Source organism: Amblyraja radiata, chromosome 5 (assembly GCF_010909765.2).
Source record: "Amblyraja radiata isolate CabotCenter1 chromosome 5, sAmbRad1.1.pri, whole genome shotgun sequence".
NCBI classification, from domain to species: Eukaryota; Metazoa; Chordata; class Chondrichthyes; order Rajiformes; family Rajidae; genus Amblyraja; species Amblyraja radiata.
This window is the reverse complement of record NC_045960.1, coordinates 33210951-33238148: the sequence shown is the minus strand read 5'-3', so window position 1 is coordinate 33238148 and position 27198 is coordinate 33210951. Positions and strand designations below refer to the sequence as shown.

The following is a 27198-nucleotide window of genomic DNA, read 5'->3' as shown; positions in this document are numbered from 1 at the left end:
ATAACGTTTAGAAGCTGCAAAATTCTCAACAATTCTGCTCAGTCATGTTTTTGTGGATAATCATCCACCACTTTTCTGAGTAACTAAAGATGTGTAAGTAACCCATGTCTGCTTCTCCTGATAACACTGCTACTTGGTTTCCTATTCACTATGGAGATGTAGAGTCATACAGCATGGAAACAGACCCTTCGGCCCAATTCGTCCAAGCCGACCAAGATGAAGATGCCTCACCTAGGCTTTGTCTCATACGGCTGCTTTTGGACCATATCCCTCTAAACCTTTCCTATCCATGTATTCTTGGACCACATTGCCTACTCACATTTCTATTTTTTATGTATTTATGTTCCAGTTTCATTATCTCCTTTGCCTCTCGACTTTCAACTTTCAACTTTCACATCATCTTTTAACAACCACTCAAATTCAGTTTTATTTAACGCAATGTATGTTTAATTTTTTCATGCCATTTTATTATAGGCTGTACTTTTACCATTATAACTGATTATGTTATATTTTTAGCCACAGTGCAAGATTAAAATGCCAAAAATCCATTTTGTTTTCTGTGTGACAATGTGTTTTAGTCACCAAAACTCGCATTATTAGTTTTGGGTACTATGTAGTCTGCAGTACATATTTATAAAAATTCCTCTTTAATTGTGGTGAAATTGAGACGGCATCATAAACTCATACAACAGCCAAACGATCATTTTGGCCCACCATAACAATACCATCCGTTAAGTACCCATTAAGTACTGTGTCGATATTAAATGCACTCAATGTGCTTGCAACTGTAAACCCACTTCCTGTTTTAAATAAACAGCAGGAAGCATGGATCTGATAGATACTGTAAGATTGTGGCTGATATGGTTTTGCTGAATTACACCAATTACCATAAACCAGAAATACCTGGTGGAAACTTAACAACGTTGAGCAAGCTTGATACGTGAACAATGACATTCACTTCCTTCCCAACTGAACTTTCCTTCCAGCCAACTCGACAGGAGCACTCAAAATTACTTTCAGCAGCAGTATCCTTCAGTAAAAAGGTCCCCTTTAAGAACTGTCTGTTAACACCGGATCATTGCACGGCTGCATGCTTAGTTATTACAAGTTCTGCACACCATACGCAGGAAAATGCAGGAATTCTTGATGAGTACAGATGTCAGAGGTTATGGGGAAAAGGCAGGAGAATGGGGTTAAGAGGGAGAGATAGATCAGCCATGATCAAATGGCGGAGTAAACATGATAGGCCGAATGGCCTAATATCACATGACCTTATGGCCTAATTAGTGTGTAAAATCATGAGGGGTAAACATAGGGTGAATGTATAGTCTTTTACCCATGGTCGGAGAATCATGAATCAGGGAACATGAGTTTAGTGAGAGGGGAAGATTTAACAGGGTTTTCTCCAGGTACTCCGGTTTCCCACATTCCAAAGACATGCAGGTTTGTAGGTTAATTGGCTTCTGTAAATTATCGCTAGTGTATAGGATAGTACTAGTGCACGGGGATCACTGGTCGGTGTGGACTCGGTGGACTGAAGGGCCTGTATCCACACTGAATCTTTGAGCCCGCTCTGCCATTCAATAAGATCATGGCGATCTCATTTCAGAATCAATATCACAGCATGGTTTTGTGCGTGGGGAATCGTGTCTCACTCTCTCCCTCTCCTCTCTCTCTCCACCTCTCCCCTCCCCCTCTCCTCTCCCCTCTCCACTCTCCCCCTCCTCCCCCACCCTGCTCCTCTCCCCATCTTCACCTCTCCTCTCCCCTACCCTTCCCCCACCGCTCTCTACCCCCCTCACCCAACCTTCCCCCCTCTACCACCCCCTTCCCCCTACCACTGTCTCCCCTTCACCCTTCCCACTCTCCTCCCCTCCCCATCCTCATCCCCCTCTCTCTCCCTTCCCCCCTCTCCTCCCCCTCCCCACTCTCTCCCCATCTCCCCCTCCCCACTCCCTCCCCATCTCCCCCTCCCCCTCCTCACTCTCTCCCCATCTCCCCTCCTCCCCACCCTCCCTCCCTCACCCACCCATCCTCTCCACCCCCCTCTCCCTCTGTCTCTTGCCCTTCTGTCTCTGCCCCTCTCTCTCTGTCTCTCCACATTCTCTCTCTGCCCTCACTCTCTATGCCCCCCTCTCTAGACGAGCCTGCGAGTTGGGGGCTATACGTCAGTGGATAGGGTGGTTATGGGGTAAAAGGAGCAAATTAATAATATTAATATAATATCAAGGGGGGTAGTTAGTGTGTGTGCGGGGTGCTAGTTAGTGTGTGTGACGCCACATGTCGCCCCCGCCCCCCCGCAACCGCACGTTGGGGGAACAGACCCAACGGTTCTGCACTTGGTCTAGTAATACTTTAAATCTGAAGAAGGGTCTCGACCTGAAACTGAGTTTCTCCAGCATTTTTGTTGACCTTCGATTTTCCAGCATCTGCAGTTCATTCTTAAACATAGTACTTGAAATGCTGCCTCGCCAACGTCTTATACAGTGGCTTGCAAAAGTATTCATACCCCTTGAACTTTTCCACATTTTGTCACGTTACAACCACAAACGTAAATGTATTATGTGATAGACCAACACAAAGTGGCGCATAATTGTGAAGTGGAAGGAAAATGATACATGGTTTTCAAATTTTTTTACAAATAAAAAACTGAAAAGTGTGGCATGCAAAAGTATTCAGCCCCCTTTACTCTGATACCCCTAAATAAAATCCAGTGCAACCAATTGCCTTCAGAAGTCACCTAATTAGTAAATAGAGTCCACTTGTGTGTAATTTAATCTCAGTATAAATACAGCTGTTCTGTGAAGGCCTCAGAGGTTTGTTAGAGAACATTAGTGAACAAACAGCATCATGAAGCCCAAGGAACACACCAGACAGGTCAGGGATAAAGTTGAGGAGAAGTTTAAAGCAGGGTTAGGTTATAAAAAAATATCCCAAGCTTTGAACATCTCACGGAGCACTGTTCAATCCATCATCCGAAAATGGAAAGAGTATGGCACAACTGCAAACCTACCAAGACATGGCCGTCCACCTAAACTGACAGGCCGGGCAAGGAGAGCATTGATCAGAGAAGCAGCCAAGAGGCCCATGGTAACTCTGGAGGAGCTGCAGAGATCCACAGCTCAGGTGGGAGAATCTGTCCACAGGACAACTACTAGTCGTGCACTCCACAAATCGGGCCTTTATGGAAGAGTGGCAAGAAGAAAGCCATTGTTGAAAAAAAGCCATAAGAAGTCCCGTTTGCAGTTTGCCACAAGCCATGTGGGGGACACAGCAAACATGTGGAGGAAGGTGCTCTGGTCAGATGAGACCAAAATTGAAGTTTTTGGCCTAAATGCAAAACGCTATGTGTGGCGGAAAACTAACACTGCACATCACCCTGAACACACCATCCCCACTGTGAAACATGGTGGTGGCAGCATCATGCTGTGGGGATGCTTTTCTTCAGCAGGGACAGGGAAGCTGGTCAGAGTTGATGGGAAGATGGATGGAGCCAAATACAGGGCAATCTTTGAAGAAAACCTGTTAGAGTCTGCAAAAGACTTGAGACTGGGGCGGAGGTTCACCTTCCAGCAGGACAACGACCCTAAACATACAGCCAGAGCTACAATGGAATGGTTTAGATCAAAGCATATTCATGTGTTAGAATGGCCCAGTCAAAGTCCAGACCTAAATCCAATTGAGAATCTCTGGCAAGAATTGAAAATTGCTGTTCACAGACGCATCCAATCTAACTGAGCTTGAGCTATTTTGCAAAGAAGAATGGGCAAAAATTTCAGTCTCTAGATGTGCAAAGCTGGTAGAGACATACCCCAAAAGACTTGCAGCTGTAATTGCAGCGAAAGGTGGTTCTACAAAGTATTGACTCAGGGGGGCTGAATACTTTTGCATGCCACACTTTTCAGTTTTTTATTTGTAAAAAAATTTGAAAACCATGTATCATTTTCCTTCCACTTCACAATGATGCACCACTTTGTGTTGGTCTATCACATAAAATCCCAATAAAATGCATTTACGTTTGTGGTTGTAACATGACAAAATGTGGAAAAGTTCAAGGGGTATGAATACTTTTGCAAGCCACTGTATATAACTGCAACACACCCTCCCAACTTTTATAATCAATAGGTAGACAAAATTGCTGGAGAAACTCAACGGGTGCAGCATTTTATAATCAATACTCTGACTAATGAGAACATTGAAAATACCTAAACAACAAAATAACATGGAAGAAATCACATTGATTTTGGATATAGTTCAGTTTTATTTAATGTTTCTATCAGAATAATCAAAAGTGTTGCACTGGAAGAATGAGACAGGATGTTTCTCAGAACAAGAAAGTACACCAGAGAACCAGATAGTTAACATCTATCTGAGGTAGCAAATCAATACATTGTACCTGCAGCTGTTGAGTAGATGCAAGACTTCCTTTTTACAGGGAAATCAGTGGTAAATTTCCGTAAATGAGTCACATGTGTGATACAATATTGTAACATGTTGTAATTTGGTTGTTAATCTTGAGTCAAAAGAAGATAGTCTCAGCTCCTATTGTTTCTTAGAGTTTCTTCAATTCTAAACCCACCAGCTTGACAGTAGAACTGAAATAATGCCAGGGAATTTTACTTTAACGAGACTACTTCCACTTCAGACGTTGCTTAGATGTTATTCTTGACTTTCTCAAAATATTATTACATTAAGAATGAACGTTCTGAGTTCAATATCCTCTGCTTAGATTTGAGTAGTTTATCTCGAATCAAAGTCCAAGGATGGGTCACATTGTTGGACACTTGCAGTCCTGAGCATAAGATGCTAAGCAGAACTTTATTCCAACTCTGCAGCACTATTTATGAAAACCAGGTGCCTCCCTCTTCTGGTTGATGTTAACCCATCAAGTTAACCATAAAATATTATATTATTATGCTGGAATGCAGGAAATACTCAACACATCAGGCAGCATCTGTGGATGGAGTGCAGAGTTAATATCTCAGGTCAATGTTTTTTTTAACCAGAAGCCTTCTCAATGAATAGCTCTTCTCCCACTAGCTTCATCTCCACACTTCATTGGCTAGGAGTCTTCACACTTGACCATGGACTCATTATCCTGTTCAAAATTCACAATCGCCCTGGACCCCTACATTCAGCCTATTGTCTTTGTTATGTCTATTGTTTGCTGATCACTGGTCTAACATTGACCATGGCTCCTTTTCAAGCTCACTGTCCTCTGAACTCACAGCACTCTTCTCAGTAGGACAATCTCAAGAATGTCATCAAAATCTGCAAAATCAACGCGATGGTTTGACTCAAAGAATGCCATTTCTTTGATATCTTATCCCACCCTCTCCCCTTCATGGCCCTGCTACTGGGCATCGGACCACTGTCTTCCCCCCCCCCCCCCCCCCTCTCCATCCCCCCAAATAAGTTATTGATTTAAATTCCCCTGGTCCGCGACCTCCACTCCCATTGCCCTTCATGCCCATGTCTATCTCCTCCCAGAGATCCATAAGCAGGACTTTCTTAGTTAAAAATAGATTCTGATGAGAGATAAACAATGAAGCATTAACCCTTTCTCTTTCCACAAATTCTCCCTGCCCTGATGACTATTTCTAATATTTATTGTTTTTATTTCTGATTTCCAAAAACTGCAGTTACATTTATTTCAAAGTCATATTCTCTGCCACAGAAGGCAGTGGAGGCCAATTCACTCTCTAAGAGAGAGTTAGATTTAGCTCTTCGGGCTAACGGAATCAAGGGATATGGGGAAAATGCAGGAAGGGGGTACTGATTTTGGATGATCAGCCATGATCATATTGAATGGCGGTGCTGGCTGGAAGGGCCGAATAGCCTACTCTTGCACCAATTGTCTATGTTTCTATGTTGCAACTGTGTCTTGGCTTCAAAGTGCTTTGTTGCCTTTAAAACAATTTGGGGTGAACTGAGGTAATGAAAGGCACACAATATATGCTTAACAAAACACGAGGGCTATGTTATTCCAATGCACTTTACAAAGAATCCTTTGGAGGTATATTCACTGATTTAAAATACAAACTATGATATCATTTTTCACACAGCAAGTTCCCACTACCAACACTGTGTAATGATCAGATAATAATGCTTTTAGTGCTTTTGTTTCAAGGCAGAATATTCTCTAAGATACTTGGAAAAACTCCCTTAGCTTTCTTTGAAATAGCACTATGTGTTCAATTACATCATCCCTCGGCCACAGGGCCAGGCTTGGTTTAATGTTGCATCTGAACGACAGCATCTGCGAAATTGATGGTCCAGGGAAAATGGTAAAAAAGATAAAATTGAAGGGTTCTTTATCTGAATGCACACAACAAATGGCTGAATTAATGACTCAAATTGGAATAAATGGATACTGTTCAATAACCATTGCAGACATGTGCAAGGTTAGGAAGCAATTATTTCAGAATTGTTAACTTTTAGGAGGGAAGTGATGAAGGAAATGAGACAGCTCTGATATGGAAGAATAGATTAAAAACAGGAGGTAAGAAGTATTTATCTTAAATAACGGGGAAGTAAAATCAGTTTTGGCAGAAATTATGAACGGCTAGGGGTTGAAAACATTGGTGGTAGTTGTAAATATAGGCTCCAGAATAGTGTGGTCATGTAGACAATGCATTAAATCAGAAAAAAGACACAAAGTGTTGGTGTAACTCAGCGGGTCAGGCAGCATTCCTGGAGAACAGGATAGGTGATGTTTTGGGTCCCACCCCAAAGCGTCACCTTTCCATGTTCTCCAGAGACGCTGCCTGATCCGCTGAGTTACTCCAGCACTTTGTTCATATTTAAGGGAATAAAACCTGTAAGTGATACTCGTGCAGAAGCTAGGTGTGAAAATTGAATCAAAAATGTATTATTTAATCTAACCGCATTACAGGCGGAACTCCACAGTTCTTCTTCATATTAACGTTCTGACTTCAGATGAATTTCTGCGCACCATCAAATTTAAAGTGCTACTTTTAGAGATTATTGTGGGTCCATGGGAAGGAGCATATAGAAGTGTCAGCCGCGTCTCCATTGACATTGGTCTTGTTTCTGAGGCACGTGTTTACTGGTTCAAGTCCAACACTGATGACATAAACAATAGAAAAAAATCTGGGTTGATAATCTTAGAGTTTACATTGATTAAGTGTCCTGAGATGAATAAGTTGTTGCAGATCTGGCTTTGTCATGCTTCCTTCAGTCATGGAGGTATTAGTTAAAACAAAAATACCAGTCATTTTCCACTGCAGGATTAGCGGACTATGGTTTCACCTATTCTTATGATGTAGCTGCTCATTCCAAAGTCACATTGATACTGCTGGTACACTCCATATAAGGAAGAGCTGAAACAGGAAAGTACTGTTTGTACAGAACAATGTAGTAAGACTTTGGCATAACTTGGTCAGCATGGACAAATTTGAGTTGAAGGGCCGGATTCCATGTTATATAGCCCTATGACTAAATCCATCAGGCAGGATGCCGTATAATGATTCCAGGCAGCGGAGGTGCTCAAGTGAAAACATGCCTGAACATCGACAGCTTTACTCTGTTCCGTTTGAATCCACTGTCAGTCTATAGATGAATACCTGCGCTCTCTCAATGCTGACCTCAAGAGCTTGCAACAGCAAGCCCACGTCCCTTCTCAACTGGTAGTGAGAAGGTTCCTTCCTATCAGACTCTTCAGGGACAGCTGAAGTATCATTAGCTCTGAACAATGATCACCAGACAGGGCTCTGCTGAGAATGAGACCTTCGTTCATCCGCCTCTTGAAAGCACACTTGCTGAGATGCAGAGATGGAATCCGCTTTCAAAACATGGAGGGGACCATGGGTCGGGGGGGGGGGGGACTATTTCTTGGCGGCTGCGCGCACATGCGCACACACGCGAGGCATCGGAAGCTTCAGCCGTGCGGCCTGAATTAGATTTAAAGCTTGTAACGTGAGGGGGACACGTCCCCCCTGGCGCCCCCCCGGGTTTTCCGCCAATGCTGAGATGGTCTGGAAAGTGTTGAAACATTATTTGTATAAGTCCTTCAGGAACACGGGCGGTAGAGTTACAGCGGTAGAGTTGCTGCTTTACAGCGCTTGCAGCGCCGGAGTCCTGGGTTAGATTCTGACTACGGGTGCTGTCTGTACAGAGTTTGGACATTTTCCCTGTGACCGCGTAGGTTTTCACCAAGATCTTCGGTTTCCTCCAACATTCCAAAGATATAAAGGTTTGTCAGTTAATTGGCTTGGGTTTGTAAACTTCGTATAAGTGTAAATTGTCCTTAGTGTGTGTAGGCTTGTGTTAATGTGCGGGGATCACTGGTCGGTGCGGACTCGATGGGCCGATGGGCCTGTATCCACGCTGTATCTTTAAAACTAACCAGCTGTGTGACACAGGACTAGCATGTTCCATGATTCAGGAATAAATGCTGAGAGACTCATTGAATTTTGATGGTTTTATGAGAAAAGTCACCCCTTTTTGCCTTCCTAGCTTTGCACACTGAGAGCCTGACATGTTCATGTGATAAGAGGAGAATTAGGCCATTCGGTCCATCAAGTCTACTCCGCCATTCAATCACGGCTAATCTTTCTCTCCTAACCCCATTCTCCTGCCTTCTCCCCATTACCCCTAATACCCGTACTAATCAAGAATCTAGCTATCTCTGCCACATCTGTGTAATAATCCTTCAGACTGTTCATTCAAGGAATATATGCAATGGAAAATAGATGTCAAGCTGTCGTAATGTAATGTAATGGCACGGTTTGGCCTGTAGAGTGTGACATGTGAGCATTGTGCATACAGTATTGGAAAATTGTATTAATAAATATTTTTAAAAAAAGAAAAAATATCTTAACCTAGTTTCCTTAGTGTTGACATTCTGGGTTCTGCCTGCTCACTGAAAACTACCAGAGATGGGGCTTCCATCAGATAGCTACATTATTTTTTCCAAAGCTATTTACCCCAAACCATACAAACTAGCAGTAAAGATCACGGAACCTCAAAAGACTGTGTCGTTCAAGTTTCCGTGATGTTTTATGCTTGTTTCAAAATATCCACCCACATAACTGATCGCAGCCAGATACCAAATTAATCATCACTGCCTTTTTATCACCGATTGTGCCTCAAATTTTTTTCCTTTGATGGGGAATGAGGCACAAAATGTCATCTGTTAAAAAAATTAAAATGAAGACACACCTGAAACTGACTAATGTACACCAGTGAAACAAGTAAATGTTTCCTGTAGTTTCAAAAGTGAATGAAAGTATTCAAAACCAGGTTACTCACAGGGGCCCACCGAGTCCGCACCAACCAGCGATCCCCGAACATTAACACAAGCCTACATACACTAGGAACAATTTACACTTATACCAAGTTTACAAACCCAAGCCAATTAACCTACAAACCTGTATATCTTTGGAGTGTGGTAGGAAACTGAGGAAATCCCCCAGGGAAAATGGCCATACTCTGTACAGACAGCACCCGAAGATAAAAATGCATATTTTTGTGATCACCTCTAGTCATTTTCAGTTGTGTTAATTAAAATGAGTACCTATCAATAAAATAAACAAATCACTTTTATTCCATGCTCACATCCCCCTTGCTCCTAAAAGCTTTTATGTTCATGGTCTATGTTTGAGTGAGCCGACAACTTCCCTTGGAAAAAGCATTCAGATTTGAGTGCACTTTCACATTATTTGCTGACTACTCAGGGAAGAAGGCCAATCAGGAGATGGTTATTTATTCATTAATGTAATTGTCATTCGGCCCATCAATTCTACTCCGCCAGTCAAGCATGACTGATCTATCTCCCCCTCCTAACCCCATTCTCTTGCCTTCTCCCTTAACCCCTGACACCCGTACTAATCAAGAATCTATCTATCTCTGCCTTAGAAATATCCATTGACGGCCTCCACAGCCTTCTGTGGCAAATAATTCCACAGATTCACCACCCTCTGTCTAAAGAAATTTCTCCTCATCTCCTTCCTATAGAAACATCCTTTAATTCTGAGGCTATGATCTCTGGTCCTAGACTCTCCCACTAGTGGAAACATCCTCTCCACATCCACTCTATCCAAGCCTTTCACTATTCTGTATGTTTCAATTAGGTCCCCCCTCATTCTTCTAAGCTCCAGCAAGTGCAGGCCCAGTGCCGTTAAACACAGAAGTAGGTCACAAAAGTTTTCTGTGCAAAGAAAAGAGATGAGGAGGAATGTCTTTAGTCAGAGGGTGGTGAATCTGTGGAATTCATTGCCACAGATGGCTGTGGATGCCGTCAACAGATAGTTTTAAGGCGGAGATTGACAGATTCTTGATTAGGAAGTTATATTCTTGATTACTAATTAGTAAGGGGTTATGGGGAGAAGGCAGGAGAATGGGGTTGAGACGGAACGATAGATCAGCCATGATTGAATGGTGGAGTAGACCTGATGGGCTGAATAGCCTAATTCTGCTCCTAGAATTTATGAACAAAGAAAGGTAATGTACGGACCGTGTGAGAGATTTGCGAGGTTTGCAGTATTCCCCATGTTGTAGAGTACTTTTGATTATCTGCATCGGTATTAGCCTCTAGATGACACCATCATATATTTAATCCATAAACGGTTTCACTCTCAACACACCATTGGTGTGTGACCACAGTGACACTTGGGTAAGTGCTAGTTTTCCGGTAGTAATCACATTGCTTTCATTCTGCGTCAGTGTTATGTGCCAACTGTACTTTAACCACCACTTCAAACCATAGTGGCTACCAGGAAGCAAGTGTTAGCCACCGTAACCTGTCTCAAGACACAAATGTTCATAGCAGGCACATAACAAGAACCACAGAAAGGCCACAGAAAATTGAATGCATCAATGCAATCCCAAAGCAACGGTAAAACTGGCTGGCCCCTGTCAAGAAAGTCGTACAGAACTCAAACGTGAGATGAATGAATGATACTTTATAGTCACATGTGACAAGTCACAGAGATATTCTTTGTTTTGCATATCCAAGGTATACAAAGGCTCGCCACATAAAGGGGGGCCGGTACAAGTATCCCATTTTAACACAAACCGTTTTTAACACATTCCATTTGTGGCCCCCCTTAGTCCTCGGTCGGGACCCCACGTCGGGTCCTCCTATGTTCTCCCTCTCGGCGAGGTGATTTCCCGAATGCTGCATAACCTCACCATCATGATACTTAGCCTCTGGCACCTCCCCACTTAATGCAGCCGAAGGGACACACATGAAGAACAACAAGAAGAAGAGGAATGGAGGCTGAAACATAGAGAGTCCCTTTCAGCCAGCTTTATATGAATAAATAAATGACATGGGTAGCAGCAAATTCATTCCTAGTTCCCCATGCACTATTGTACCACCCTATCTCTGTCACTCAGTTTTATCATGACACAAAGATACAATTCGGCACAATATGGCAGCTAGTAGAGCTGCTACCTCATAGTGGCAGGGACGCAAATCAAATTCTGATCTTAAGAACTGTCGTTGTGGAGTATGCACATTCTCCTTGTCATTGCATATAGGTGGTCCAAATTTATATCACCTTCCAAAGCCATGTAGTTTATTTGAACGAAGATAGACACAAAAAGCTGGAGTAACTCAGCGGGACAGGCAGCATCTCTGGAGAGAAGGAATGGGTGACATTTTGGGTCAAGGCCATTCTTCAGACTGGTTAGGGATAAGGGAAACAAGAGATATAGACGATGATGTAGAGAGATAAAACGTAGTCATAGAGTCAGAGAGCAGGAGGCATCACAGACGGGGAGCAGCAGGAGAGGATGTTGCTGAACTCTCATCGGAGAGAGGAGGAGAACTTCTTCAAAGTAGACATACCTTGAAGAGATTTTGCAGTGGAAAAGACGGAATACTGTATGTAGGAAGGAATTGCATATTTGACCACTGTAAATTGCCCCTGGTGAGTGAGAATCTGAAGGTAGAATCTGAAGTTGAGAATGTGGGGTGATTAAAAGAAATAAGATTATATATAATATATATAATGCAGAGACTGCATCCGCTGCTCTAGATGTCAGCTGATTTACATCGGTGAGACCAAGCGTAGGTTGGGCAATCGCTTCGCCGAACACCTCCGCTCAGTCCGCAATAACCTACCTGAACTCCCGGTGGCTCAGCACTTCAACTCACCCCCCCCCATTCCGATTCCGACCTCTCTGTCCTGGGTCTCCTCCATTGCCAGAGTGAGCAACAGTGGAAATTGGAGGAACAGCACCTCATATTCCATCTGGGGACCTTGCGTCCTTATGGCATTAACATTGAATTCTCCCAATTTGGCTAGCCCTTGCTGTCTCCTCCCCTTCCTTAACCCTCTAGCTGTCTCCTCCCACCCTCCCATCCGCCCGCCCTCGGGCTCCTCCTCCTCCTCCCCTTTTCCTTCTTTCTTCCCCCCCCCCCACCCCCCATCAGTCTGAAGAAGGGTTTCGGCCCGAAACGTCGCCTATTTCCTTCGCTCCATAGATGCTGCTGCACCCGCTGAGTTTCCCCAGCAATTTTGTGTACCTAAGATTATATATAGGCTCAGTCAATGGGTGGCTTGTCGTCAGTGGGTTGAATGGCTATCTTTTTTCTGCTGGATGTTTAGACAATAGACAATAGGTGCAGGAGTAGGCCATTTGGCCCTTCGAGTCAGCACCGCCATTCAATATGATCATGGCTGATCATCCCCAATCAGTACCCCGTTCCTGCCTTTTCCCCATATCCCCTGACTCCGCTATTTTTAAGAGCCCTATCCAGTTTCTCTGACAAATATAAATATCCCAAATCCAATTGCTAAATCAATGATATCAAGGTTTATAGAAAAATAAACTCACGTGTGTGTTCTTTACTTTTTGGTCCAAAAATGCATCAATATTACTCCTCCACTACCGCATATTCTTTCTTCAACAAAGGAAGCTGACAGAGGAAGATGAATGGGAGTTAGGATTGTATCTTTGTGCTGTGTGTATGTCCTACGCTTTTCCACAACATAATTTCTGGATCAGCCTGCCAATGAATGAATGAATGAATGAATACGTTTATTGTCATTGCACAATACTGTGCAACAAAATTCCATTACATCTCCTCCGATTAAAAAAATACAAACACGACAACCATTAACACATATGTACACTTATTAGTAAATAATAAATAGGTATTTTAAAAGAATTTAAAAGAATTTAAAATAATTTGGCGGCATTTCTTGGAATTACATTTTGCTTCCCCAGCGTTCTCAGTTGGAATTTAGCTCTTTTATCGCACATGGGTAGAAACTATTTTTTAGTCTACCGGTGCGAGCCTTCAGTCCTGAATCGCCTCCCAGAGGGTAGCAGAGTAAAAAGGTGGTTGGCAGGGTGGGATGTGTCCTGCTTGATATTTGTATGGTTATGTACAAAGAAGCATTAAGAGCTGCTGCATGCTAATCCTTGGGACAGTATCCAGCACCCTTTTCCGTTGGTAGGGACTTTCCAATGTGCTGTTTTGACAGGATGTCCAGCAGAGCATGGGATTTTTCATTCCTTTGAGAAAAGCATACGCTTTCAGCTTAATTAAGTTGATATAATAGGACTCATTTTTTTCAGATTTTTTAATACCAGTGTTCAGCAGAATAAAATAATTTAAATGAAGGTCTCTTCAAAATGCATAAGATTTCTTTATAAATGTAATTCTTTGCAGACAGTTGAGTCCAGGGTTGTTTTAGAGTCATAGAGTCCGAGAACAGGAGTCGGCAACCTTGTTCTGATAGCGGGCCACATCTATCACCATAGTGTGCCACTTGGTGTTGTTTTTTGCATTAGTTTTCACATTTTTCAATTCATTGGTGCATGTGAGAAATAAATGTGAACTTGAACTTGACTTTTACAATCAAACCATCCACTCTTTATCCTGTATCTGTATAGATACAGGATAAAGTATAACATAAGTATTTCTCTTTATACAATCCTATGGTCAGGGAAGTTTAGGACCATAGGGCATAGACTCAGAATAAAAGGACGTACCTTTAGAAAGGAGATGAGGAGGAATTTCTTTAGTCAGAGGGTGGTGAATCTGTGGAATTCATTGCCACAAATGACTGTGGAGAACAACAGCTTTCTCCTGTTTCTATTTCTTATATTATAAACACTGAATATTTCTTCTATTTACTGTTTTTGCATCATATTTCCAGGATCAGCATGGTTTCTTTTTTTTTGCTTTGAATGCATTCTGATCTGTATTGCTAGATGAGATACCAACAGATTGCTTCATTTGCAGTCCATAAGGTCAAACGGTCATAAGTGATAGGAGAGGAATTAGGCCATTCGGCCGATCAAGTCTTCTCCACCATTCAATCATGGCTGATCTATCTCACGCTCCAAACATCATTCTCCTGCCTTCGCCCCATAAGCCTTGACACCCCTGATTAAAGTTATCCTTTAATTGTGCACTTTCACCATCATTTTCCCCCATTTAAAATTAATGGCTACAGTAATGTTAAGGGCTAGATATGGTCTAAGCTGTTTTCAAAGATGTCATAAGCTGCGACATAGTGGCGCAGCATTATTGTTGCTGCCTTCCAGCGCAGGAGACCCAGGTTCGATCCTGACTACGGGTGCTGTCTGTATGGAATTTATATGTTCTCCCTGTGACCGCTGTGACTCCGAGTGCTCCGGTTTCCTCTCACCTACCAAAGAAATGCAGGTTTGTAGGTTAATTGGCTTCTGTAAATTGCCCCTAGTGTATACGATAGAATTAGTGTACGGGTGATCATTTGTCGGCATGGATTTGGTGGGCCAAAGGGCCAGTTTCCACACTGTATTTTCAGAAAATACAAACCTAATATTCAAATGTAAGTTCTTGCTATTTTACACACAAGCTTAGTATTTGAATAACTTTCCTTAGTCTTCAGATGAGATTGCCATTTGCCCACAATTCCAAAAGCCAACAATTTACGGGGCTGTCCCACTGCGGCGACCTAATCTGCGAGTTTAGAAGAGTTTGACCTCGACTCAAACTCGCAGCATGATTGACACGTGGTCCTAGGAGGTCCTATGAGGACACTGGAACTCTCCTTCATGCTCGAGGGAAGTTCCCGCATACTCGCAGCCTCAGCAAGATCGCGGAAAAACTTTCCGCGAGTATGAGTATAAACTTTCCGAGGTCGGCATGGTTTTTTTAACTCATCGTACAATGTAGTGGGGTTATTAGTGTTTATTTGAATTTGATGGCCTGGCACTCGGCTTGAAGTGGTACGAAACTGCACTTGAATTTGATTGTCTTGCACCCTGCTTGAAGTGGCATGAAACTGCACTTGAATTTGGTGGCCTTGCACCCTGCTTGAAATGGCAGGAAACTGCACTTGAATTTGGTGGCCTTGCACCCTGCTTGAAATGGCATGAAACTGCACTTGAATTTGGTGGCTAAACTAAAAAAACTAAGCTAAAATAACCAATTTTGTTGAAAAAAGTGGAAACATTGTCAAAAAAATGTTGCACATGCAAGAATCTGTATTCTTTCATTTTCCTTACACTTTCATGTTATTTATTTTGCAGGTTATCATGAGCATCCTCCACCAGTGAACCTCTCTTTAACATCTTCCGATTTTAAGACCATTTTAACATGGGCTCATGTAGACAAGCCGCATAATGCAACAAAGTTTACTGTTGAAACCATGAATTACCGGTGTGTATTGTTTTGCATTTGTAACTGCTTAAAACTGCTTCACAAAACTTTTGCTTCGGCAAGTCAATCAGAAATGACTGCTGCTGTTTCTGTGTTTGCAGAACTGCACTCTCGCAGCTGTTTTCACCATGCTCAAACATTCAATCATATTCCTGTGATGTCACAGAAGCCTTCAGCGTGAACCTGAGTGCATTAAGTTCTTACTATGCAAAAGTCAAGGCGGTTACACATTATCACGAGTCACAGTTTGCTTCGACTGCCAGGTTCTCGTTTAAAGAGAATGGTAAGTTAATATTGTCACTTAACAGAACTTGGCGGGGTGACTTTTATAGTCATTGAGCACAGAAGTAGATTGTTCACCCATTGTGTCTATGCAGACTCCAAATCCTTCTCCACCAATCTCACTTCTCCTCTCACATCCCTTTCAACTTTAGTAAAACACTAGACCAAGTGCAGACCCCCAACGCAATATTGCATCACTCACCTGTTCCCCCACCGCAATATTCGACCACTTTCTCTCTCCTCTCCCTCCCTCTCCCTTCCCTACCTTTCCTGGATGCGTAGGACTCAAGGGCCTGTTTCTCAGCAGTATGGTTCTCTGATTTGTTCAATAGACCAGGAATATTTGCTCTGTTGCATCATACTTTATACCAGTTGCTTTAAACTCCCAGGTGCCATAAAAATATTTCCTAAAAATATCCCGTAACTTTTCACTAACATCTGATGAGTAGATCTCCAAAAGGTCCTGAAATTGGGAGCGCCTTATTTTAAGCTATTGTTAGAGATTGCTGCATTTCCAGCCTGCTGAGGGTCTTTGCTGCAAGGAAGCTTGGACAATGATCACGGCCTCGAAGAGCCTCTCTCCACAGCAGCTACAGCAACAACTGCCATGGAGCTGAGAGACAATTTGGGTGGAAGGGTGGAATATGAGGCTATGGCGTCAGTATGTGCAGGTTCATCCCTCTGCCCTTGCCGATTGTCCTCGTACCACGGCAAGACAAGGGTCTACTATTCAAGCAGAGATTGCAACATATATCTGCTGTGCACAGTTTTGAATGTCTGCAATAAGCACTGTGCTTTCACATGGCAAAGGCACGCGGCAGGCAGCTGCCACTGGGAACAGAACAATTGCCAACAAGTTTTTACAGATAAATGTCCCATTTTTGGAGGTCCCGTTATATTTTTGTGGCACCCTGCATGTTGGGCATATTGCAGCAGAGAAAACATAATATTCCTCCCTCATTAATTATCGTCCGATACGGCGAGAATACCAAGAATGTAATGAAAACGTGCAGCATTAATAACACAAGTAGGAACATGTTGGTGGCATCCGCTGTTGCCGGCTCCCTCCTCTCCAGTTCTCCGATCTTCGGAGGACGAGTAGGGGTCAAGGCCAGCGGTCCTACCAGCCCCAAAACCAGTCCATCTTTCCTTCTACTCCCCAGGGATCACTCCCCTGCTCCTTTTAGAAATAATATCATGGGGTCTATCACTTCAGAGATCACAAAGAGCCTGTGCTACTTATTATGAGCTGTAATTTCTGGGCTAAACATAGACTTAAAAGGCTTATGAAAATTGCTCAATCACATTGGTACCTTATTTTACACAGGGACATTAAGTGCTCCAACTGTTAACATCATAGTCCATGGCCAAAATGTTACTCTACGATGCATTTTTCCTCATATTGAAACAAGAACAGAGGCCGGCTTGAATGTAAACAAAGACTTTAAATGTAACATTTGTGTTGGACAGGAAGGACACAATATATTGGTATGTACTATTAAATAATTTCATGCCTTAACTAAGTGTTGATATGCATCAATTAGCAAATGCAAATTCACTGCTTCTGTTGAGCAAGGTTAATTATAATTGTGTTCTGCTTCTTATTATGTTCTTAAAGTTTGTGTGATTAACAGTACATAACCAGATAACTGAAGCAGATTTATTTAAAAAATGTATACCATTATGTTTAGACCATTTTTTTAATTGAAATATTAAAATGATCTCCACAATCTTTTTAAAAAGCTATTATAGATTCAGTTTCTACTTTTTGTGAATATTCCAATCCATCAACCAGCTACATTCATAAAAAATTCCCCAAGGTTATTGATTATGACATTCATTTCACTAGTCTTTGCGTTCAATGACGTCTTTACCAGTTGGATACCATTACCAAATGCATCTTCCCTTTATCGTTCAGCAGTAGAAAGGAACCTTTCCTTTAGCTACGCCTTAGTCCTCTCCTCAGCTACCCGACATCACCTCTGCTTTCTCTGGCTGTTTCCTATGTCAGTGCAGCGCAGTGCAAACCTGAGATATCTCTCTCCCCCCCCCCCCCCCCACCCCCCCTCCTCCCACTGTCCTGGGTTGCAAATGCCCCTTTGAAATAAATTTCTAATTCATCTGAATTTTTTTCAGGCTTAAGTCAATGCTCACAAGGTTGTCTTTGAAATTAGGGAGATTCAACACAGAATGAATGATTTTTTTGCAATACATCAACATTCAACCCGCAAGCATTCATACCCCACAACATCCAGTCACATGTTACTATATTTCTCTGCCCTTACCATTATATTCGATTGAAAAGACTAGGCTTGTATTCACTGGAGTTTAGAAGGATGAGGGGGAATCCTATAGAAACATATAAAATTATAAAAGGACTGGACAAGCTAGATGCAGGAAAAATGTTCCCAATGTTGGGTGAGTCCAGAACCAGGGGGCACAGTCTTAGAATAAAGGGGAGGTCATTTAAGACTGAGGTGAGAAAAAACGTTTTCACCCAAAGAGTTGTGAATTTATGGAATTCCCTGCCACAGAGGGCAGTGGAGGCCAAGTCACTGGATGGATTTAAGAGAGAGTTAGATAGAGCTCTAGGAGCTAGTGGAGTCAAGGGATATGGGGATAAGGCAGGCACGGGTTATTGAAAGGAGATGATCAGCCATGATCACAATGAATGGAGGTGTGGCTTGAAGGGCCGAATGGCCTCCTGCACCTGTTTTCTATGTTTCTATGTTTATTCTGCCTGCTACAATATAAACTCCAGAATCAGCACTTTAATTCTTGGAACAAGCACATTATGACCTTCTACATACAATAAAATCAGATAATGATTTTGCTATTCTCATTTATATCTGTTGTAGATCCATCTTGTGTTTCCTTATTACTTCCATTAAAATGCCAGTTACATTGCACCATCACATCTTTGTCAATAAATGTCCGGTTTACACATCTTTTTGTCGATGTAATATGCAATATTGATAGGGGAACCAGTAGATGTTACGTAATTGGATTTCCAGAAAGTATTCTACAAGCTCACATAAGAGGTGTGATATATAGAATGGATAGAGGATTGGTTAACAAACAGAAAAAATGGAACAAAGACAAACAGCTCATCTTCAGATTTGAATCAGTAACTAGTGGATGTCATTAAGGTCATTTCTGGAGTCTCAAATATTTATAATCTACGATGAGTTTCATAAACTGTCTTCTGACAAGTTTGCTAATAATACAAAGTTAGCAATGCCCTTTCCAACATCTTTAAACTTGAACTCATTTGGAAGTCTTTTATCCACATCCAGTTTTCACCAAGTTCTTTTTATTCAAAACCTGTGTTAACTAACATAGTTTGATCCCAGTTCAGCAACAGTTTCATTTTAAAATTTACATTCTCATTTTAAAATCTTTCCCTAGCTTTATTGTTCATTATTGTGTCATACAACATGGAAATAGGCCCTTCGGCCCAACTTGCCCACATCGTCCCATCTACACTAGTCCAAGCTGCCTGTTACTCTGTAGTTATCTCTGTCACTTCCTGTACCTACAAAGCCTCCAATATTCTGCCTCTGGCCTCGTGTACACCAATTGTCATTACCTCTCTATTGCAGTGTTATATGCTGACTAATGCCCCTGTCCCACTTAGGAAACCTGAACGGAAACCTCTGGAGACTTTGCGCCCCACCCAAGGTTTCCGTGCGGTTCCCGGAGGTTGCCGGAGGTTGCAGGTAGTGGAAGCAGGTAGGGAGACTGACAAAAAACCTCCGGGAACCGCACGAAAACCTTGGGTGGGGCGCAAAGTCTCCAGAGGTTTCCGTTCAGGTTTCCTAAGCGGGACAGGGGCATAACAACCAAACTCATAGATTCCCTTGTTGTACCAATCTGCCTTTCGATGTCGGTGGGGCTTCCATCTTGTGCACAGGATCAAGATCAAAATTTTGGGCATCTATTCTGATATCTGAATTGATTCTGTGTTAATTTTGATATGAGCGGCATTCCTGTGAAGTACCATGGAACAATCGACTATGTTCGAAATTGTACAGTTATTTGTTACCACTGTTAATGAAAGGGATTTAATCTGAATATCTATCTCTCTCTCTCTCTCTCTCTCTCTCTCTCTCTCTCTCTCTCTCTCTCTCTCTCTCTCTCTCTCTCTCTCTCTCTCTCCCTCCCTCTCTCTCTCTCTCACACTCACTCTCTCTCCCCTCCCTCCCTCACTGACCATCTGTGAATTTCAACCATTTTCTGTTTTGTTTCAGGTTTGCACATTTGACTGTAATCTTTGGTTTGTTTACCAGCATACTATTCTATAATTTTATATAATGGGACACTTTGATTAAGAACAGACTAACTGGAACATATAAATATCGGATACATTTTAGTTTACATTAAACATTAAATTGAACTACCTTGTAATCTCACCCCTTTTATTTTACTACCTAAAACAAAAGGAAAATTGCTCTATAAAGAGATCAAGATTGAAACTTCGTGTAAGACAATCGAGAGTTACCTTATGCGTGATTGCTCAAGTGAATTCAGAAAAATGGAAAATGAAAGCAGAGTGGTCAAGTCAAAGATGCTTCCGAGTTCAGTCTTTGAATGTACAAGGTAACATGGTTATAAATATTGCATATTTAGAATAGCACTCTGTATTACACCGTATGCTGCCACTATTCAGGTGTCATTGTAAAATGGCAATCACCTGAACAACCTGTTTCACCCGCAGATCCAGTTTATTAATGGATATTTAAATACTCCCATTTGTCAACAAAGATCTTTTCAATGGTAGTCAAAGTAATTATTTTTAACCTTTTGCATCTCACAGATGATATCTTGACATGAATAAATGCCTGAACAAAGTAGATGTAAACAAAGCACATATAAATATAAAAATTAAATAAAACAGAATGTATTGGTTGCTCATTATTATGTTAATCCATGTAACCATTCATCTTGATTCTGTGAAAACATCTGACCTGTTTTGATTTCATAAAAATAATTATCACACATCAACTTTATTTCTGATTCAGTTGTAAAATGTCAATGAAATGAGTGCAAATGCATTGATAGGTTACAAATGCTGTCTAATTAACTTGGCATAGGATATATGAGCAGAACCCCGCATACTGCTTAGAAACCTATCAAGCTGTGGAGTAACAGGGTAGGTTTGTGCTCTGTCACTGGCCTCCACGGCAGAACCAACTAACACACTTACTAGGTATAGGAAGAAACTGCAGATGCAGGTTTACACTGAAGATAGACACAAAATTGTTTGACGGCATGGGACCTCTATTCATTGGAGTTTAGAAGGATGAGGGGGTACCTCATTGAAACCTACCAAGTAGTGAAAGGCCTGGAAAGAGTGGATGTGGAGAGGATGTTTCCACTAGTGGGAGAGTCTGGGACCAGAGGTCATAGAGTCGTAGTCATAGAGTGATACATTGTGGAAACAGGCCCTTCGGCCCAACTCGCCCACACTGGCCAGCAATGTCACTGCTACACTAGTCCCACTTGCCTGCACTTGGTCCATGTCCCTCCAAGCCTGTCCTATCCATGTTTCTGTCTAACTGTTTCTTAAACGATGGGATAATCCAAGCCTCAACTACCTCCCCTGGCAGTTTGTTCCATACACCCACCACCCTTCACCTTGAACCTATGTCCTCTGGTCCTCGATACCCTACTTTGGGCAAAAGACTCTACACATCTACCCAATCTATTCCTCATGATTTTATATACCTCCCCTATAGGGCCTTCCCTCACATATGGCCCAGCCTACTCAACCTCTACCTATAGCTCACACTCTCTAGTCCTGGCAACATCCTCGTGAATCTTTTCTGAACCCTTTCAAGCTTGGCAATATCTTTCCTATATCATGGTGCCCAGAACCGAACACAATATCCTAAATGCGGTCTCACCAACGTCTTATACAACTGCAACATGACCTCCCAACTTCTATACTCAATACTCTAGATGAAGGCCAAAGTACCAAAAGCCTTTTTGACCACCTTATCTACCTGCGACTCGACCTTCAAGGAACCATGCACCTGTATTCCTAGAACCCTCTGCTCTACAGCACTACCCACAGGCCTACTATTTACTGTGTAGGTCCTGCCCTTGTTCGAAGTCACAAAATGCAACACCTCACACTTCTCTATATTAAATTCCATCAACCATTCCTCCGCCCACCTGGCCAATCAATCCAGATCCTGCTGCAGTCGTTCACAACTATCTTCACTGTCTGCAAAACCACTAACTTTTGTATCATCAGCAAACTTGCTAAACTTGCTCTGTATGTTCTCATCCAAATCATTGATGCAGATGACAAACAGTAACAGGCCCAGCACCGAACCCCGAGCCACACCACTAGTCACAGGCCTCCAGTCTGAGAAGCAACCTTCCACCATTACCCTCTGCTTCCTTCCATTGAGCCAATTTTCTGTCGATTCATCTATCTCTCCTTGGATCCCATGCGATATAGCATTCCAGAAGAGCCTACCATGTGGTCATAGCCTCAGAATAAAAGAACATTGCTTTAGGAAGGAGATGAGGAATTTCTTTCATCAGAGGGTGGCGAATCTATTGAATTCATTGCCACAGAAGGCAGTGGAGGCCAAGTAAATGGACAATTTCAAGACATAGATAGATTCTTGATTAGTACAGGTATCAGAGGTTATGGGGAGAAGGCGGGAGAATGGGGTTAAGAGGGAAAGATAGATCAGCCATGATTGAATGGCGGAGTAGACTTGGTGGGCCGAATGGCCTAATTCTGCTCCTATCACTTGCTTATGAAAATGCTAGGGTGACTCAGCAAGTCAGGCAGCTTGTCTGGAGAAACGAAATAGGTGACGTTTCGGGTCGAGACCCTTCACATCGAGAGACCTTTTCTCCCGAAATGCTGCTCGACTGCTGAGTTACTACGGCATTTTGTGTCCACCGACAGACGTACTCGTGGAATATGAGACTCCCAAATTCAGATGCACGTGCATATTTCAAATCCTACATTTGCTTGCAGTTCTGAATGATAAATGCTTGCACTTTACCATCTAAGCATCTAAGTATGTTTCAGCACCATATAGTTTATATTTCCAATTACGTATGATATACAGTACAGCATATATATTTATTTTAATTTAATTTAATATTATACACACTAAACTTCCTCAACCTGTGGAGGACTTCAGCAGGCGAGGCTGCATTTGTGGAGGAAAATGAACAGACAGGTTTTGGGTCAGGACTCTTCTCCAGTCTGAAAAATGATCCCAACCCAATTCATTTCCCACCATAGAAGTTGCCTGGCTTGCTGAGTTCCGCCAGCAGTTTTCTGCTCAAGATTCCACCACCAGTCCAGCGCTTCCACTTAGATTTGGAAGTGGTTTTAGATACACTCATTAATTTCTACCCATGATCTGACGGAAGTGCCATATTGCAACAAGTTCTGTGACATAGATTCAAATTAAATTATTCTTGCGTAACAGTATTATGCCGTGTGTAGGAAGGAACTGCAGATGCTGGTTTACACTGAAGATAGACACAAAATGCTGGAGTAATTCGGCAGGACAGGCATCATTTCTTGACAAAAGGATTGGGTGACGTTTCAGGTCGAGACACTTCTTCAGACTCTGCAGTATTTTACATTACATTTTAAATACAATGACAGTGCTATTCCAATTTTATTTTCAGAAAATTTCTCACAGTGAGTGATAATCCACTTGTTTTTTCCCCCCCATCTAGATACATTAATTGTCCTTTTTGCTGTGGTTGGATTTATCTTGGGGCTTGCAAGTGTTAGCATTCTCTGGAAGCTTTCAAAGAAGAAGTTGGTATTGCCAAAATCATTGGTAAGTTGTTCTGCAAATTAAAAATTAAAGGCCTCGGGGGACAGTTGGAGTGTCTGCATTATTCATGATCACATTACATTATTTTAGTCTGCACCTAAGCCATTGATCTGCTGTAAATTGACTTTACCAACTCTGCTTTTTATGTAAATTTGGAAGTCAGTACAAAGCAGAAAAACACTGACACTGTGACTAATAACAGGAAGGAGAACATCCCCCATATGCAATTGGGTGAGATTCTGCAATGTTCAGCCACAGGAAGGAACCAGCTGCTCTCGAATTAGAGGTTAAATAGTGATTTATCTATGTCGACTATGTCGGTATATGTTTCTCAATATGTTCGATGCTTCAAATTATACATAACTGTAGGAGTTGTGCAGCAGGTGCAAAAGGATTTTGTCCTGATATGAAGAATTCTGCGCACACGTGTTGCTTTCAAACATGTGTGGATTCACCTTGAAAGACTGTTACACAGCAAAGTGCACGTAAATCAGCACCAGAAATAAAGGGGAAGAAGGAAGTGGGAAAATTGAAGTTCAGGGAGCAATTCCCTTTTATACATGTCAGACAGAAGGTTTTCAGCCTGTGCTTTAACAAGAGTATCCTTACTGAAATCTATTGCAACCCAGAATATTAAACATTTTGAATTAGTTAAAACAACAAAAATATGTAATATTGCACCAATCCATCAAGTTATCGCACTTAAGTGTTCTTAGGTGCTCGGAGCAGAATAAGGCCATTTTGTCCATCAAGTCTACTCCACCATTCAATCATGGCTGATCCATCTTTCCCTCATTCTCTCCATTCTCCTGCCTTCTCCCCATAACCCTTACTAATCAATTCTACTATTATTTTTCCAACTTGTGTTTTGTGCGGCTACTACATGGGTAATGGAAGATGGCTGTATTTCAACAAATTACAGCACAGAGTCCAGATGGTCCAATATATGACTAAACAGCATCTCAACTGGAGAAGTTGGATCAATTTGGCTAACTGCCAAGGGCAAGAGCATTGTCAAGGGTATGGGTGAAGTGGCAGTGTTGGGATAATGAAAATTAGACAATAGCAGGAGTAGGCCATTTGGCCCTTCGAGCCAGCACCACCGTTCAATGTGATCATGGCTGATCATCCACAATCAGTACCTCGTTCCTGCCTTCTCCCCATATCCCCTGACTCTGCTATCTTTAAGAGCCCTATCTAGCTCTCTCTTGAAAGTATCCAGAGAACTGACCTCCACTGCCCTCTGAGGCAGAGGATTCCACAGACTCACAAACTCTCTGTGTGAAAAAGTGTTTCCTCATCTCCGTTCTAAATGGCTTACCCCTTATTCTTAAAACTGCCATCCAAAGAGATTTCTTTGCGTATTGACATTCAGAGCCATGATGGAAATATCTTGACCTTGCATTAGATCTGAGCTTCCACTGGAGTAAATAGACAATGGTCTATTTCTGCTTGTCCTTTAAAAAATCTCAATTATCACCTATCCGATACTGCCAGAGGGTTGGATGCAGAAATATTCAAATGTGGTTGAAAAGGATGGGTTCTAAGCAAACCTCTTTGTAAAGTTCTAGCTGGACATTCCTTGACTTTGCAAATTGACTGCTTGGAGACCTGCAATGCACCAAGCATTTTCTTAGGCTGGGTGCATTTGGCAGTCATGACTGTTCTCAGTCAACATGGATTCCATTGAGTTGTGAAAAGAATAATGGATATTTGAGATAACCCTCAGATATTTGAGATAATCCAGAGCAGTCTCAATGGATTTAAATTCCTACCTATATTATGGCGGATTAACCTTCTGCAGTCTTCAAAAGCACTGGCATTTTCACAGGAATGTAATTAAAGTATAAATGTGCACTTAATAAACAGTGCACACTTATACTTTAATTCAATGTTCAATAGTTCTTAATTATGTGTACCAAGGTACAGCAAAATTCTGTTTCTGCATACTGATCAAAAGATTATTACATTTCTCTGGAAATTTCACCACTGTAGAAGACTGAAGGTCAATCTGTCATGGAAGAAATCTCATAATATTGGGTGGAACTTGTTTATAAATAACTCCATAGATGTTACACAGCAGTGTTACCATATAGTTGTTTAGTCAATCCTCACACGTATGATGGTACTGAATATCTCACTGCTCTATTCTGAATTAAAAGGTCATAAGGGTTTGGAGCAGAATTAGGCCATTTGGCCCATCAAGTCTACACTGCCATTCAATCATGGCTGATCCATCTCTCTCTCCTAACCCCATTCTCCTGCCTTCTATCCACAACCCCACACACCCGTACTAATCAAGAATCTATCCATCTCTGCCTTAAAAATGTGACTTTTGTTTCCCAGATACTTATTGTAAAGGCCATCAACCCACTTGTGGAGAAGATTGAGGAGGACACTGTATCTGTTGTGATTAAATATGAGGAACTGATTCCTGTGGCGCATGATTTAATTTCTGAGGAAGTTGCAAACCCCAGCACATGTGCAGAGAACCGTGAACCACCTGCAGTTGACCTGAAATATGCTGGGAAAATCTGTGCCTATGATAGGCCTCAAAATATGGAGAATTGTTGCTAATTCTTTATTGCCCAAGGATGCCGTTTGCTCTCTTTGCAACTCCTTGTCCTAGGTAGATGTTGTGCATCATTATTGCTACATGGTAGAATTGATTTTGGTGGGGGGGAAAAAAAGCACAAATTGAATTTGAGTGTGTGCTGTGTAATGAATTAGTTAAATCCTCTTAGAAATTAATTTCTGGTGTGAGTCGAACAATACAAGGGTCAGACAAAAATGCTGGAGAAACTCAGCGGGTGAGGCAGCATCTATGGAGCGAAGGAATAGTTGTCGTTTCGGGTCGAGACCCTTCTTCAGACTGATGTGGGGGGGGGGGTGAAGAAGAAAGGAAGAGGGTGGAGACAGTGGGCTGTGGGAGAGCTGGGGAATGAGAGCTAGGAGAGGGGAATACAAGGGTCAGAATCAGGTCAATGTTAGCTTTTCTGGTTGGCAGCAAGAACCTGCCTGGCGTTAAGAGAAGAATGTAACATCTGTTTGTTCAATATGTACATTTTAATAAAATAGAGAAAAATGTTTGTGTCCAAAATAAATTTGCAGTCTCTTTTGAAATAGTCAATAGTGCTTTATCTGTCACATATGCAACTGCACAGTGAAATTCATTTTGCGTATATTACACATGCGGGCGCCTCCATTTTTGGCGCCATTATTCAAAGTCCAGTCAGCCTTGATGCACTGAGGCAGTTCCCACGAACCAACGTCCTTCTCCTCTCCTTAGTCAACGTTGCTATGAAGGCAGACAAACAATTTCAGGCAGCAAGTGATAAAAATGACCAAGTATTTCATTTTGATAAGATTGAATGAAGGATATGTGTTAGCTGGGAAAAGAGAACTCCTGTACACTGTTGCCTTTAATATCCAACCAAACAGGCTGATCTCAATTGTCCA

General features: G+C 42.0%; 1 protein-coding gene across 1 annotated transcript in view; it reads left to right on the top strand.

The window, feature by feature from the left end:
* The window catches only part of LOC116973174 (interleukin-10 receptor subunit beta-like), a 39952-nt gene extending 13109 nt beyond the window's left edge, over positions 1-26843 (top strand). Inside the window, exons 2-7 of the mRNA XM_033020980.1 lie at positions 15502-15631; positions 15733-15914; positions 17241-17401; positions 20356-20512; positions 23636-23742; positions 26086-26843. Of these exons, the coding sequence (XP_032876871.1) occupies positions 15502-15631; positions 15733-15914; positions 17241-17401; positions 20356-20512; positions 23636-23742; positions 26086-26316 (968 nt within the window). The 3' untranslated portion in view covers positions 26317-26843. The remainder of the gene's footprint in view (positions 1-15501; positions 15632-15732; positions 15915-17240; positions 17402-20355; positions 20513-23635; positions 23743-26085) is intronic.
* Positions 26844-27198: the final 355 nt, after the last annotated feature.